Source organism: Thunnus thynnus, chromosome 8 (genome assembly GCF_963924715.1).
Source record: "Thunnus thynnus chromosome 8, fThuThy2.1, whole genome shotgun sequence".
In the NCBI taxonomy this organism is placed as follows: domain Eukaryota; kingdom Metazoa; phylum Chordata; class Actinopteri; order Scombriformes; family Scombridae; genus Thunnus; species Thunnus thynnus.
In genome coordinates this window covers 8,582,906-8,600,428 of record NC_089524.1, presented here as the reverse complement: position 1 = coordinate 8,600,428, position 17,523 = coordinate 8,582,906, and the positions used below count along the sequence as shown (strand labels likewise).

The window sequence follows — 17,523 nt, the reverse complement described above, 5'->3', positions numbered from 1 at the left end:
TTGAATTTGTTTTACTTTGGACAGAACCAGGCTAGCTGTTTCCCTCTGCTTCCAGTCTTTATGCTAAGCTAAGCTAATCGCCTCCTGCTTCTAGCAGTATCAATCTACTCCTCTTGCTCTACAGTAATAAACAAATATTCAAAGACTTACCAGACATCCTCTCATAATGTTAACACACAGTCCGGTACAGGGCCGTATCAGTGTCAGGCCTCTGCAGTGGGAACAGTACTGCATCCTGACTAAGCCCCGCCCACACTCCCTGGATAACGACGCCTTCTCTGTCGCATTCACAACCTCTCCAGCCAGTCTGAGCAGTCGGCTCAGTGCTCGGCCCGCCCCGAGTGCACGGGACAGGCTGCTGACCAGGAGGCGGGGATGGGGTCCGAAGGGACTGACATCCTGCCGCGTCATCCGCAAGCAGTCGTCGTGATTAGCGGAGGGGGAGGAATAGGATTGAGGTGACGTGTGGCCGATCCCGGGGTTGAGAAGGCGGCGGTAGACCAATGGGAAGAGATCATTGTAGAAACGACGGACAGTGTTGTCCAATGAGGAATCAGAGTCTCCAGAAAGATGGCATTTGATGTCGCTGAACAGCTGAAGCACAAGGGGGCGACACTCTGATGCCAGACTGGAGTAGGCGCTGTCGAACAGAGTGCTGGTCAGATTAGATGTAAAGGACACAAGCGACTCAAACGTCTCTGTAGAGAGAAAGAAGACATGAAGAAAGAGAAAGAAGAAAAAAATTATATACTTTTGATATTGTACCATGTACACTAGTGCTAAACATCCATAATAACTATAACTAAACTGTTTATTAACAAAATCACTGTTCACAAAGTTAGCTACCTTAGTATCAAGTTCGCCTGGGTTTATGCTTGGTTAATCCAAAATCATCCATTTGGAAAAAACACTAGTAGTTCTGTGAAGTTGTACTTTGGCGCACTGGTGAGCAGAATGACAGCATGCTAACATCTCAACAACGATGCCAACACGCTGATGTTTAGCAGGTATGATGTTTACCATCTTCACCATGATTGATTAGTTTGTTGGCATGCAAACATTTGCTAATTAGCACAAAGTACAAGGATTAGTGTTAATTAAGTCACCTTGATCGTAATCGTTCTCCACACCCCGTCAGTACAGACAGTGGAAGAAGTCTATCATCAGACTGTTCACAAATCCTGTAAATTGTGGCTCAGGCATGATCTCTCTCTATTTATCCTCCCAACACACAAATAAGTCTCAGTGCCGAGTAATAACATGACTGACAGTAAGAAAGAGACACAGAAAGAGAGTGAGAGAGAGAGACGCAGGAAGAAAGTGGGCAAGCATAAAAACCTAATAGAAACCAAAAGATTATTTCCTCTGTATTTCCTTGTGGTTACTAAAAAATACAGACAGACTCTCAGCAGCACTCAGATTACGGCCTCACACAGACTTCACATACTATTACTGAATGCTGAAAGGTCGTGATGACAGAATGGTTACCTCACTTAATGATAACCTACTTTAATTAGACACTAGTATATTGTTGTTGGAGGCATGACAGGGAGTGATGAGGAAAAATGCAGCACAGACTGTGCCAAATTCAATGTAATTACTGCAAAAATATCCTCTAATTATTTTTCAGATTTTTTTACTGAATCATTGCCCAGCGGCAAATGTTCAAAGGCCCAGTACTGGTCTGCAGGAACCTCTGACATATGTTGATATATATATGGTCATATATGAAGCAAACGTATATAGTCTCTCTGAATAAACTGTACATGCAGCAAATATACAGTGTATTATGTATGTCATAAACAGTGTATCCATGTTTTTCAATTTTGAATTGCAGCATAACTGACACACTTACTGTATGTCATACGCATATATAAAATGCAGCATCTCCATATCCATGCATATATTAGTTTTCCTTGTAACATGTGTGTCTCACTAACCTTGAACTGACTTTATCCTGCTGCTTACGAGCCAGAATAGCTCACAACTTAATTCATCCTGGAGCTCATTTTCACTACCCTGTTATCTATAGTCAGGTGATAATGAGAGGCCCAATCTCATGATCCACTGTGTTTCCTGTGTCCAACAGGGTCTAATAAAGTGGACCGTATGCCTGTTGGTGTGTGTGTGTGTGTGTGTGTGTGTGTGTGTCTATGTTTGAAACCTGCCAACTATAAAGGGTGATGTCAATCTGGTGGCATCCTGACACACACACACAGACAACTGGGTGAGAGAAACCTATTTATCTGTGACTTTCAGCGAGTCACTCTGTCAGTCAACACACGTTTGCATGTGTATATGTGTGTGTGTGTGCCCGAATAGCTTTGGATTTCACTATCACAGCTGCAGCCACCTGACTCTCCAAGTGACAGCAATTTATTAGGCTACTTATTAAATAACTCACAAATGTACTAGATAAATATGATTACATAAGCAACATTTTAGCAGATGGGGTATACAAAAGCATGCACATGCCTCTTGTGAAAGATCTTCTGTGGAGTTTACACAGCAACAACATGAGTTTTTGTTTTGATTCTGTACATTCATACCCATTTTAACCTGAGTAGATGAGATAAAATTAAATGAAGCAACACTAGATGCATCAAAAAAAACCAAAAACAACCTGTAAACAGCAGAGGCAGCGCTCACTCGCCTGAAGTACTGAGTGAGAGCGTCTCACTTTTATGTGTTTGCATACCCATGTCCTGGCAGTAGCCACTCAAATACAAACAGCATTGAGTGACATGGCAAAGACTACTCCGGGGTCATGTGATTATCTCTTCAGCCTCTGTGATTGGATGACAGCTGCAACGTGGAGGAGAGGGCACAGGGGTCTTTAACCGTGCCAGGAGAAACACACGCAAGCCCGCGGACACACATACACACACATACACCAAAGTAATCCACAGGGTGTAAATAGAGCCTGACTACAACCGCTCTGGGCATGTCTCAGTTACTCTAGTGGGTTATAATCAGTGTGCTTAGGAGAGGGGATCCTTTGAGATTCAGCTCAGCTGTTGAAGAACAACAGGGTCATTCAAAATTCATTTCATTCATTAAAGAGTAAAGAAATTCTGTGGTTTAAAGCTGTATTAACTATATTAAAAACCTGACATATTATATCACCTTAAAGTTGTTATGTTTAATGTGGTAAATTAATGAGCTTTGTCTTTATTTACACATCCAGCAGACACAGAACAACATTAACTTTCGTTTGGAGGTGTGTTTCTGGCCACCTGATGAATGTAAGTCTAGTGATCATTCTTTATTGAGCTCTGTTTTCTTCTCTCCTAAGAAAAATATGTCGCTATTTAGCAGCTAAAGGCTCCACTTTCCTTATAAGCTAATTGCTAACCTCGACTGTCTGCTGTTTCGTGCAGGGCAGGTAGTGTATAGTCAATTTATAAGAGATTTAAAAAAAAAAAAACTAAAACAAAAAGCTACAAGAGGCTGAAAAGCTCATGTTCAGCTATGGGTTTGGTTGATAATTCTTAATGAGAGACCCCTTTCATACTACATGTAGTCATTTTATTCATTGTTATCATAAAACATATAGATTAGTGGAGCTTTAACCTTAATAAAATTCAAGTACATACAACATATTCTAAACTTGTCTCCTCCTACTTGCTGCAGTTTTGGCCTTGTTCAGCCCTCCTTTGTGTATGGGTGTTTTCCATTAATTTTACCCATGGTTGGTTTAGCTGTCTGTGGGGCATAAATAGCAGCTGAAACTGAGCCTGAGTGCATTCAGATGTAGCAGACAAGGGATAGAGAGACAGAAAAAAAAGGAAACAGAGAGGTACATGTTTGCCATGTCTGTCTGCCGGGTTTCATCAACTCTACCCCTCTCATAGTGTGTGCACTACACACACACACACAAACATACATACACACATTCATGCACACACATAAGCTGTATCTCACACACACACACATGCTCACACAGACTGGTGAATAGCGTTGAGAGACAAGTGGACAAGCAGAGTATTCTTCCTCCTATTCAAAGCAGGCCGTTAGAGACCGGCTGTTGCCCACGGCAACAACACTTTGCTGCGGATATGCACTGAATGTAAACATTCTCCATCCCTCGCTCTCTCATTGGTCAAGAACAAAACCTGATTATCGCAGCGACAGAGACAGACAGACAGAGAAAGAGAGCAGAGAGTTGTAACAAAGTTTTCCGCTGCTCCCTCTGAGAGTTTTCTCTCTCAAAGACTCAATCGAACATCAGTTGTTTGTTTGGCTAGCCACTGTGGCGCCTCACAAAATAAACTGGCCTCACACCACCACCCTGACACAAACTAGCTATTTCATGATGAACACACAAAGTAAGAATGACAGGGGGGCTACAAGCACTTGACAGAACTGTTAAAACACCAAAATCATCAATGCAGTGGAAGTCACATTTAGATTCTTGAATCGCCCAAAGACGCTATTAGTGTCAATCATCAGTACAGCTGAAACAGAGGGCTCAAATTAGGACAACAAATAAAGATTATTTTTCATCATCAATTTACCTATTTATCATTTTTCCAAAAATTTAGTCTGCAAAATGTCAGAAAAGTTTACAATTTACAATGATATAAGAAAGAGAAAAGGCACAAATCATTATATTTCAGAAACTGGATCTGAACAATTTGGGGCTGTTTAGCCTAAAAATGACTAATTAATAATGAATTGATAATAAGAAATCAATACAATATATATCAGCCCTCCTGACACCTATTTGTAGATTGTTCTCAATCAACGCCTTAATTCCACAGGACACATTTTAAAATTTCCTAAGCAAATGCAAAGTGTTTTTCCAACTATCCGATACGCTTTCCTCTTCAATAAAGCATTCATTGTTTTCCGAACACCTTTTCAGTTTCTCCCTCACCTTGGTAGGCCTTGGTGTGTCCAGTGATCAGGTACTTGAGTTCGAAGCTGTAGGATCGCATCTTCTGCTGCGTCTCGCTGCGAACAGCCGCCATGTAACTGTCCTCCATCTTACTGGTACAGCAGCTGGGCCCGGGGTGGACACACACTCGCAGAGACTCATCTGAGAGACGGAGAGGACATGAGAATGTTAGTTATGTACAGTTATAGAGACGATAAATCTCACCCAACACAAAAGGTTTTCCATTAACCTTTACTCTAGAGCTGTAATGATTAGTCTATTAATCGACTAGTTGATTGACAGAAAATTAATGGCCCAACTATTTTGTTGATTGATTAATTTTTAGAGTGATTTTTTTCAGTTTTTTGTCATTTTTTAAGAAAAAATACTAAAACTCTGGTTTGATGTGAATGTTTTCTGGTTTCTTTCGTCTTCTATGATTGTAAATGGAATATCTTTGGGTGATGGACTAGTGGTGGAGACAAAAGAAGACATTTGAGGATGTCACCTTGGGCTGTGGGAAACAGTGACTGACATGTTTCACCATTATCTGATATTTTAAAGACTAAATTGATTAATTAAATTAATCAACAGACTAACCGATAATGAAAATAATCGTTAGGTGTAGCCCTACTTTACACCGACTATAACTGGTTAATATTTTTCAGGCTTACTCACCCGTTACAAGTGCCACCAAGTTCCTCGTAATTGATAGAAAAACTGACATTTTTTATATGATAAATATTTTTTGCAAAATAAAGAATTCCACCGATAATTTTTTTCACTTTGGGCTCATCAATGGGTAATAACAGCTACAGATTTGTTTCTAAAGGTTGTTGCGAGGTTAATCAAAACCCTTTTCTGACATATTATTACTAACTAACCAACAAGTATACATAAGCATTTCGTGCATACGGCCTTGTGACTTCACAAAAATAATTCTAAAATGAGCCTGTTGGGACCCGACATGATGACATGCACAGTAGGCGACACTTCACCACTCACACCAAAGTGTGTGTGTGTGTGTAGAGCGGTCTGACTTTGGTAGACTGCTGTAAGCCAAGCTGTCAAGCAGCTGACTGAGATCAAGGGAGAGAGAGGGATGAGAGGAATGGACCGTTCACCTACGTCTGACCTGACACACACATACACAACCACACATACACAACCACACACACAAACACAGACCAATCAACGTTGGGCTATTCATATTAGCGCTGGCTGACAATGGAATACATAGCTGGGATGGTTACTATTTATTGATAATGGTATGTTGCATTCCCCGTTTGCAATTAGGACAACAGGTTGTTTGGAAGCTGCACAGCCAGGCTGGAAAAAACTCTAAAACTAACTCACGTAGCATGATTCAGCAACATGTGTGACTTCTTTTTTTGTTTCAAAAATATTCATTAAGGTCTAGTTTGATCCCCCCCAAAAAAAATCTTACCCACAATGTCCACTTACTGGAAATTTTCCCAGCCTTCATGGCTTTCATCAAGCAATTTTCATGGAATTAGCTCCATTGTTATCACGTGATGTATGAATGGAATTTCAGTCACATTATAACAGATGGACGTACTGTATATCGGGGGGGAGATTGAGAAACTGATCTCCGTTCCAGGCTGAAAGCTGCGGAGAATTTTCTTTAAGTGGCTTTTGTGCTAAAAAGTTTCCATTTACGAGCTCGATAATGAACACCTAAAGCTCAAACTATTCATAACCTAATTTCAGAGGATAGTTTAGGTGAAATTTGACAACATTTCCAGAACATCCACCTCATTTTTTCAGTTTAACAATGAGAAGGAAACACTAATAACAAGGCCAGGCAGTGGTGCGTTTGTCCAAAGGCGGTGTTTGTGTGGATGTCTCAGTCAAGAGAGAAAGCAGCCGATTATCTATTGTGCAGCCTGCTTAAAATGACACCTTTCTCAAGCTAATTCATCCGTGGCCATGCCAGATCACTGAAGGCCAGAGCAAAAGACTCTGAGGTGCAGGGATGTTGAGCAAAGATTGTGCAAAGACAATAACCAGAATTAATGCAAAACGCTAAAGCCACTACCGTAACGATTAATAACGATCACCGGTATACAACACACTATGAAACCCTGCAGTAATAACAGTAACATTATAGTAAATATCTCAGTTTCTTATCTCTTATTTGGAAAAACTGCAAAACAACATCTAAGTGTCATCGACCAAAAGCAAAATCCCATGATGGAAAGTTATACGAGAGCTATCTACTGATATCTGGCAGAAATTGCCTTCTGTCTACTGATCAGCCAAGATGACTAACATCTGATTCTTCAGCATTTTACAAACTGAATAATAATCACAAAGAGACCATTCATTCTAAGTCAGAATGATGAGAAAAGATCTGTATCATCTTCTTCGCCGTCCAGGGAAATCTGCAATCACTGCCAACTAAATGAATCATGAGTCTCACCTTTCTGTGTTTTCTTTTTTGGATGCAATTTCATACAGCGATTCAGAACCTGGCTGCGCACATAAAATCAAGTGAGACTTACATTTAGAAAACAGCATCTTTAACACCACCTCTTATAGCCGAGTGTGCTATCAAGAGATCTATATCAGTATTTCAGACTGTGTTTATGTTCGTTTTCAACAGAAATAGCCTCCCTCCGGGAAGTGTTGGCCTACCCAACGCAGTTATGATCCCCTCTATTTGGAATTTGGCCCCTGCATTTCTAAAGCTAAGGGTCTAAACCCTGTGTGGGCACAACAATTCACAACAATGTTTAAAATGTCATAAATCCCACTAGCAGGATTCATTTGAAGGTTTGCTTCAACACTGCATGGGTTTTATTCACTGTCATCTTAGTCATTTCTGGAGGAGAAAGAGAGTTTGGTTTCCTATTTCATTTAATTATTTTTTTCAACTATTTGGACCTTCATGATATGAGGTTAGTAGGGTATTTCATAATTATTATTCTTCATATAATATAATAATTATTCATTTGATATTTCCAAGGGGGTTCACTGACCTGTTCCCGCTCTGTCTGGCACCAGCTCCACCGGGCCTATTTGGCGCATCATGTAGGCTGTCTTCACCTCATGACAGCTGTCTGCATCGGCTGATCCACAGCCAGCCTCCGGCAGAAAAACTAAATATAACAAAATCACCCAAAACAAGTCCACGTTTGGTAAGATAGCACGGAACATCGCAACATCTCAGTCAGAAAGAAGAGAAGGACAAAGAGAAAGAGAGAGAGAGAGAGAAAGAGAGACAGTCTGGATGGTTAATATGAATTCCAAAAAGTCCCACGGTGCACTCTGATGGAAAACTTCATCTGCAGCCGGAGACTGCCTGGAGCCCACTGTCAGGCTCAGCGCCCTCCCTCTGTGTCTCTCTCTGACTCTCGCTCACTTCAGCTCAATTACTTAATTGACTTGTGCATTCAAAATTCAAACTACTATTACGAAAGCGTGCTATTTGAAAACGCATAGGTGACAATAGAGTAGTTTATAATAACTTATTACATTTTAAAATAAGCTGACAACACAATAACTCTCATACCAATTCAAAGAAAAAAAAAAGAAGTGTTGCTTAGTAACAGATTGCTCGCTTTACTAAGCATCAAGTTCTTTATTTGCCTTTTTATTGACATCATATCTCTCTCACACATACAGCTGTCAACAGCTGATCCTGCAAATAAAATCTATTCAACTTGACTGATTGCTGTGAAGAAGTGAAGTCAGTGGAAAATACTATTTAAAAGTGGAACATGGGCGCCACCTGCTCACTAAGGGTCGTAGCAGTCATTTAGCCTAATAATAGCTCCCGGTTAAATTAATTACTAATATTCATATAATGTACAGACTTCTCTCATAATTATACAAACTTGAACAATTCCTGCGAATATATTACATCCACTATCAATATAATGATGGTATCTCAAAACATCTGCTACAACTTATTTTATGACTGTTAGCTAAAGAGGGTAACTTAACGTAACCCCCTCATACATGTGTGTACTGATACTGTATCTCATCTTACCTTTTGTTTTGTTAATTTGACAAAAAAGGGGTGATTCTCCTCGACGTTACTCCCACCAAGACGCCCAATTAAACTCGCTGTTAGCTAGGTTTTTCCAACATAACGGTTATTTTGTTGATAAATTACAGCTAGCTAGGTAATTTAGCGTAGCTATGACAACCTGAGAACAACCTCAAAAAGTATTCCAAGTATAATATTTTCCTTCCTTGCCTTCACCACGTTTAACTGATTAAATAGATCAGGCCAACACAAGAAAACTGTAAATCTATAACTTCCAAAAACGCCAAATTATATAATAATAATAATAAAAAGCTTGCCCCGTGGGAGGCTCGAACTCACGACCTTCAGATTTATGAGACTGCTGGCTTGCACCCATCAAAAATAGCGTGAAATACAACCTCGAATCCCCCTCGTTCCTAACTCGTTATGAACATATTATGACTACTGTACATTACATATTGACATACAAATATCCAAATCCTTATGAAAATGAATAATTATGTTGTTTCCAACTGTAATAAACAGTGATAAGTAAGGTTAAAACGCGAAATCCTATTTATTTGTACTGTACATTCATATTGTCACACAAATATGTGAAGAAATGTGAAGTAGGCCTATGTAAAATCCAGAGCCAAACTAAGGACCTTATGTGATGATGAAGAAGACAAAGAATATGGTAAATATGTGTATTATTGTTATCTAGTTTGAGTTCAGATAATCCTGCCATTTGTAGACATTAAAAGTTGTAGATTTGAGTGAAGATGTTGTAATCATTTAACTAAACAATAAGAGGAAGAAGAGAATGAAGAAGAAATCAGAACACAGAAACGTCCTAACCTGTTTTATATTTTAGTTACAACAACAACAACAACAACAATAATAATAAAGTGTAACATAAATAAAGGCATAAATAAACTAAAAAGTGCAATAAAATGTAATGAAATAAATTGCATAAATAACATAAATAACAAAATGAACAAACAAAACAAAAATAAAGGTGCCAACCCCAACACAACCCCCACCACTATCTCCACCCTACTCACACACACGTGCAAACACACGCACAGGCCTACACACACACACAAAATGCACCAAAATAGACCTGACCCCTGGTTTAAGCTTCTGTACTTGTCATGTGCTTGCGTGCTACCTTTGTCTCATCCATTAATGCAAATAGTGAATGTTAACACTGTTCTGTCTTGTTTGCGAGGCCTCTGTCTATTTCTCATATGTTGACTTGTAATAAAGAAAAAAAAAAGAAAAACAATAACTTTGTATTGATTCACCTCAGCAACTGGATCCTGGAAGCACATTAAGGGGGAGAGAGAGAGAGAAAAAACAGAAACAAGCACTGATGGAAATCCCAAAGTTAGCATAGAAAATTAACCCACTGGGGCTGACTAACCTACCCTAGTTGGGACAAATACTGTATATCAAGCAGTAGTTGGAGGACCTGAGGATTTAGCAGCCAGTGACACACACACAAATCCTGGCAAGCAGAGCTAAGTGAGAGCTTTCCAGCCTACCACATGTGATAGAAACATCAGGAGCATTAACATCCTCCTCACTGTTCAAACTCCCAACAGGAACCTCAGGATCTGAAAGAAAAGGAGAAATCACAAGTGTAGGAGTAAGATTTACTTCCTAAGCAACAGAATCACTGACGATGCTCAGATGGGCAAACAGTTTTTTCAAACTAGCCTGTGCACCTTCCAAATTCTTCGGTGCCATCATAGGGCTGGCTAACAACTGGACTGGGACAAAGCAGAGCAGGCTTGACAACTTGACTCGGTTTCCTGCTGGCATGTAAGGCACGTCTTGACATATTTGAAGACAACACGCTTCAACCAAGGCCAAAAGAAATAGTGCAGGACACGGTCATAAGTTTTCTTTATCCCCAAATGTCCACAACTATTAAGCGCTGCTTGCAACACCACATCACGGAAGTTACTTGGCACAAAAACCTGAAAAATTGCCTCACCAACAAAGTCTCCAACACAGGGCACCCACTTTCTCACCAGCAAATCTCCCTGGACACAGTAACCATGAGCAACGTCTCTTATTTTTTCAACTGGCAAAGCCTCATCCCACAAAGCAGACAGGGATACAGGGATGACTCAGGCCTTTGGCTCTTCACCCATTCCTCCCACGAAACACATTGAGGAAGATCAGGCAGTGAAACCACATGTTCTGAAGGCACTATACCTTTAATACACCCTGAAACAGGTGGGTCTGGACACATTATGGCTCTGTGCATGCGTCACCGCACAGGCTGGAAAAACCCCTGGAAATCCCCGACCACTCTCATCCAGCTCCCCACATGCAGCAGCCTGGAAATTATCACAATAGTTGGCAGCACATCGGCCCACGCAGCACTACCAGCCAGGTAGCCAAAAATCGTGAAAAGGCAGCACCGATTTCAAAATAAATAAGTGTTTAGCACCTGTGTCACACAACAGCTTAATTGGTATATGCTCCTCATTACCAACCAAAGACGCAAAAGCATCAGTGATGAACAACTCAAAACCAGAACCTGTTTTGGAAGTCAGGCCAGAACCAGAACTTAAATCAGCAAACAACAATCACTGCTCCAAATCTGTAGAGCATAGCATAGCTGGAGCATATGACGGTGAACAACATGAAGGTAAAGGTGAATGACGCGGAGGCGACGGTAAATGATGCTTAGCTCTCAGTTCCAACAGCAGACACTTGTCCTCCCACTAAAGAAGCTGACAAAAGAGTTATTTTATAAAGACAAGAGGGAAAATTAAAGGATCCATGTTGGTAAGGTTACCCACGCGTGCCTGAGCCTCTCTACACACCCTGGACTCGAGAAGGCGTGGACCTATACAGTCACCCCTTCGTCCACTCCGCTAAATTTGTGCACTTTTGTGAACTTTTTGTGAATAATGTTGGACAATATTGGACGATGATAATATATGACACTATGAGTCACTCATCAGGCCACTTTGGAGGCTCTCTTCCTGCTGACTCTGCTACCTGGCCAGTCTAGGTTTTCAAACATTGGAGTAAACATTGAGGAAAAGGTGGATGAACACCATCAACATTGAAGGAAACACCAAGGTAAAAATGGAGGGATTAAACACTGGCTGTGGTCCTGGCCACATGAATCTTCTGGGGATCCCAACCACCATTTTTGATTTGGAAGATCCTGGATGCAGGCCACATGCTTCCACTGGGACTTCCGGATCTCGCTTGTCTGGGCCAAGTTGATTAGTAGGACTTCTTCTGCAATGCAGGGCTAGCTCACTTTGGCTGATATAGCCCAGCACATCAGCCTCAGATGATTGTATCCAGTCAACTCTAGCTCTGCACACTTCTCCTCCTTCAGGGCCATTACGTGATCCTGGTCCCACATAAAAATACAGTGGCTGAGGTGACTCATGAAAGTGGCATACAAATGGTGATTGTCATTAGTGCAACCCACATCAAACCTCCACATGAAGTGCCATATGTCTAACTGGATGGTCATTTGCTCCCACTCTTCAAACATCCTCCTCTGAGTGTTGCCACAGCAGTCTTGGTCGATATATAGTCCCTCGGGAGGAGCCACCCCAGCCACTCTGTATCTCTTGATGAGGCCTTCAATCATCAGCCCGAGACCAAAACCTTTGCTGGCTGTGAGCATGGACGCAATCCCCTGTCCATGCTCATTACCAACATTGGCTGCCCAAGTAGCAGTTTCCCACCATATGTCCCAATGTGACAGCACTGGAAATCCCCTAGAAATCTGTCAGGTACTGGACTGTCTTCTGCAACCAGACCTCAGCATGATGCTCTTGCAGCTTCTGCTGGATCTGTCTGCAGCTGTTTCCCAGCCCTCACTGACCCATCAAACTGGCTACCTAGACGTCACATGCAAGTTTTGATGTAAGGATGCAAGGGAACTGCACCCTGTGGCCAATGTTGAGCTGGGAGACGATGCCATTGCTCCAGCTGATGACCTTCCGCTTGCATCTTTGGCAGGTCAGGTACTCAGATGCAACAAAGTACGTCTTCCACAAGGCCACCACCTGCCTGATCTTCTGATGCGGGCCAGTTGAGGTGAGAAGTTCTTTGTGACAGTTTGGATGCAGACAGATCAGCTTGACTTGCGTCAGCTTTCGTGGCATCCAGAGCAGCAGGGGATGGCCAAAATAATTTTCCAATGAAGAGGAATTACGGGTCTCCAATGGCACCTGTGGAGGATACCACCAAAGTTTGTCCGCCCTGCTAAAGTCCAGCTCAGGTCTCCCCTGTGGTGTCAACCTGAACAGGGCCTTGGATATCCACCTCTGGTCCACTTCAAACAAGGTGTGTATCCAGCTAGCTGGAAGACATATTTGTCATGCAGGAAAAACAAAAACAAACAAACAAATAAATAATAAATGAACAATAAATAATAAATAAACAATTGCAAATTCACTTAATTTCACTTCACGTTACTTCATTATCCCTGGAAAGGAAACTTGTTCTGAAAAGTTCTGAAAAGTAAATAAAAATAAAGTAAAAAAAAAAGAAAAAAGAGAAATGAACATCATTAGTACCACTCACAGATTTCTGTTTTAAATAAGTACAAACGTACATGCCACATGTGCCTCCTCCAACCTAGTTGCCTCTGCCAGCCATGTGCTGTCATCCAGTTCAGTGGATACAGTCGGGTGGGTAAAAAAACAAAAAGCAAGACCAACAGATAAACATCATGAGTATTGAATAGCAGTAAATACTAAACATAAAATGTCTTATACAAATAAATGTTTGCTTACAAAGTTTGGCTTTGAACAGGGTGGGGGGACCAGCCTTTTTGACCAGTCTTGGTCAGGCTTTTCTGGTTAGCCAACTTCCTAACCAAGAGGGAGCGGAGAGAGGAGGTTCAAGTGTGCCGGGTGGTGGCAGCATGATGGGTGGGGGAACAGTGCTTGGTAGTGGTAGCATGCTGGGTGGTCGCAGAGTGCTGGGTGGTCGCAGCGTGCTGGGGAGTTTTCCCAGCATATTGCTCTTCCTTCATGGCAATGGCAATTCTTCCAGAAGGAAAGAGCTCAATATACTCCCTGAAACACCTCTTGTTGTGGTCTTGGTCTTGGGAGTCTTTGCTCCCTCCTTTGGGGTCCCTCTTATAGCTGCCACCAGATAAGCAGCAGACCCAAGGGCATTTTCAGCTACCCACCTGAATGTCTGCCTGCGAAACACACCACCTGGATTTTGAAGAAAACCAGCAGGTGCCTTCTGGATCTCCATGGTGCTGAATCAAAGCTTTTCTGGCCTTGTCCAGCACTCCCTCTAGGGACAAGGGTTGAATCCACAGCTTTACTTTGTTAATATCTTCACCTTTGTCGCTTCAGATGTGTCTGTAAGGTTGAAACTCCTGAAGCGACGTTCCATCTAGATCAAAAAAATTAAAATATAAAGAAAACAGAGGTACAGGTGTAAATAACACAGCTGTGAAAGATGAGATGGACAAAACATTTGGTAACACATTACTTAAGGGCAGCTGTGTATGTTGTGTTACGACCAGTTATATTCAGTCATGATCACCTTGTAATGTTGATTTTATATTACGTTCTGTCTATGTATATTTTTCTGACAGATAACATCCCAGAATCACTATGAGTCAATAGTAAAAATAAGTTGTAACTTTTACTGTTCTGTACTTGACACCTGTTTGAAACTTAATGTTTATTTAATGACATAGCTCCCTAATGTCATCAATGGGCAGGTTAGTTTGTAAGATATGTTAACATTAAATTGACTTCACATTAATATTAGTAGGAAGCCTCAAAATCAATATCGGAAAGCAAGCTTTAAGTTACAAAGTTACAGTGAATGATAGGACAGGTAACGTTTACTAACACTGGTAGTTACAGAGCCACAGGTTATTCATTAAAAAAAACATATATATGTTCCAGTCGGCAACTGCAATCAAACCAATCTTCGATTGGTCCGGGTACTCGGAGACATTGATTGATCGATTCTTGGTAGTTGCTAGTGGAAATCTTGGTAGCAATATGAGCACTGATTGGCCATAGCATACAAATCCTGGTAGATTTATGGTAGCAGACGGAAATGTGATTGTCACTACCAAGAATAACCTCAATTTACATTTGGCAAGAGTATATAGTACAGAAGAACAGTAGTGAAATGTAATTAAGTACATTTGCTCGAGTACTGTGCTGAAGCATTTTCATTTTATGCTACTTGAAATATTGTACTTTTTACTCCACTACATTTATTTGAAAGCTTTAGTTACTTTTCAGAGTAATTTTTTACATGATAGTTTATAAATTACACTGCATTATTAAAGATTAAACCAGTGGTTCCCAAACATTTTGGCTTGTGGGCCAGTCAGTGTGTACTTGTGTCATGTTTCAACCAAAGAGACATTCCCCTTCACATGGTTTCGAATATATAACTGTTTGAGGCCCAAAGAGGTAAAACTCTCCAATATTTCACAAAAATGCAAATATTAAAGAAAAGCTCTGAAAAATGAATCCAAATGTATATAACAGAACTATTCTTTCCAATCTATCATCTCAAAACCCCTCAGATTTATCTTATGACCCTTACAAAGTAGTTCAAACTAACTCCACCTCAAGCAAACGCTGCAGCCGATTTTCTGCAGTACTTAGTACTTTTAAGTAAATTTAGTTAGTTATACTTCCATATTTTTTACTTCAGTAGGATTTTAAATGCACTCCTTTTACTTGTAAGAAAGTATTTCTGCATTGTGGTATTGATTATTTTACTTAGGTGAAAGATCTGAATGTGTCTTCCACCACTGCAGGATTGCACTGCACATTATAAATGATTCAATGTGATGGTATGAGGTAGGCAGTATTCACAACTTGTTGCAGTGTAGGACTTGTCCCTTCTGCCTAGTCTGAACATAATTTATATATCGAAAGGAAAAAGTACGAGCCAGCCAGGAGTCGAACCTAGAATCTTCTGATCCGTAGTCAGACGCGTTATCCATTGCGCCACTGGCCCACGTGACGACAAAAATTCCTCTTTCCGTTTTAATAACTGACTGAAACATTAATTATAAAATTCTACAAAAATGTTTGTAGTGGCCTGTCAACTTTCTGTCCAGACGTTGCCTTTTAGATGTTGTATTTTGCCCTCAAAGCCACCGTACTCAGAGCTAATGATTAAAAAAAAAAAAAAACGTGTTGACGAGACTTGACTCACTCTTGTTATAGAAGTGAGGTATAAAAAGTGGAATATTGGCGCCACCTGCTGGTCACTGAGGGTCATAGCAGAGTCATTTAACAATCGCTGCCATTCATGTTATATACAGGCTTCTTTCATAATTACTTTAAGCACAATTATCATGATGGATTGTGTCTCAAAACATTAGCTACAACAACTTGTTATTTTACAACTGTTAGCTGAGGAGGGAAACCCCATCATACATGTGTATATTGATGCTGTATCTTACCCTTTGTTTTGTAAACAGTTTGACAAAAAGGTGATTCTCCTCGACGTTACTCCCACCAGGACGCCCAGTAAAACTAACTGTTAGCTGGGTTTTTCCCACATTTCCAACGGTTGTTTTGACCCGTTGACCAATTTACACTACCTAGGTAATTCAGCACAGCTATGACAACCTGAGGACAACCTCAAAACTGATGAAAACGATCAGACCAACACAAGAAACGGTAAATCTATAACTTCACACAACACCAGATTAAAAAGAAACAAAACACTTGCCCCGTGTGAGGCTCGAACTCACGACCTTCAGATTATGAGACTGACGCGCTGCCTACTGCGCCAACGAGGCTCTGAAGACACTGAGAGTCACCAACTTATTTTAACAGAGGCAATTGACAATACAGTTATAAATCGTGTGATTTAATTGATTTACAACGTCTTAATATGCTTTAAGACAGCAAAGAAGAGGTCGACAAAGAACACAAGGTGAACACACACATTTTCGTCTCCGTGAAAACGCTATGGAAATGCGAGACGTTTCACTCCAGTTCACATCCGTTTTTTTTTTCACAACAAACACGACTGATACGATGTAAAGTAACTTAGCGTGACACAGTTGCTATATTTATCACCACGGAAAATGAAATTCCCTAGTGAAATCGACTTAATTGAGTTTTCACCAAGCTCGAGTTTAACGGTGGAGCCTGGTCTCTGTATTCAAGTATTATAGATACGTTTGGGCCGATATTGCCTCAACGGGAAATTACACAATTAAGTACTTTGTTAAGACAACAGTAGCTCACACCTCTTTGACACCATACCGTAATGTTTTGCAGTAGTGGAAAAGTAACAAAACATTTATTCAAGTACTGTACTTAAGTACAGTTTTGAAGTACTTGTACTTTACTTGAGCATTTCCATTTTATGCTACTTTATACTTCATCTCTACTACATTTCAGAGGGAAATATTGTGCTTTCTACGCCACTACATTTATTTCAAAGTTTTTGTTACTTTTCAGATAAAGATTTCACACAATGGATAATATAACAAGCTTTTAAAATACAATACATTGTTAAAGATGAAACCAGTGGTCTCCAACTTTTTTCCCTCTAAACTTCTCACATGGTGTCATTTCAATAAATGATCAAATGATCCAATATTTCACCAAAAATCAAAGATTAGAGAAGAATACTTCTTCCA

At 40.5% G+C, this 17,523-nt stretch overlaps 1 protein-coding gene and 2 non-coding genes across 4 annotated transcripts in view; all 3 read right to left on the bottom strand.

Annotated features, from left to right (window-relative positions):
- The window catches only part of LOC137187455 (glypican-5-like), a 60,213-nt gene extending 50,946 nt beyond the window's left edge, over positions 1-9,267 (bottom strand). Inside the window, exons 1-4 of one of the 2 annotated variants that reach the window (XM_067596345.1) lie at positions 8,895-9,267; positions 7,882-8,001; positions 4,880-5,041; positions 151-698 (exon numbers count right to left, since the gene is read on the bottom strand). In XM_067596345.1, coding sequence (XP_067452446.1) covers positions 151-698; positions 4,880-5,041; positions 7,882-7,933 — 762 coding nt within the window. In that variant the 5' untranslated portion in view covers positions 7,934-8,001; positions 8,895-9,267. Of the gene's footprint in view, positions 1-150; positions 699-4,879; positions 5,042-7,881; positions 8,201-8,894 lie in introns of those variants that run through there. The other variant, XM_067596344.1, reaches the window with a different exon arrangement.
- A 6,538-nt stretch (positions 9,268-15,805) lies between these two features.
- Positions 15,806-15,878, bottom strand: trnar-acg (transfer RNA arginine (anticodon ACG)). The gene has a single exon. It is a non-coding gene; the product is annotated as a tRNA-Arg (tRNA).
- A 720-nt stretch (positions 15,879-16,598) lies between these two features.
- Positions 16,599-16,671, bottom strand: trnam-cau (transfer RNA methionine (anticodon CAU)). Its single transcript has one exon. It is a non-coding gene; the product is annotated as a tRNA-Met (tRNA).
- Positions 16,672-17,523: the final 852 nt, after the last annotated feature.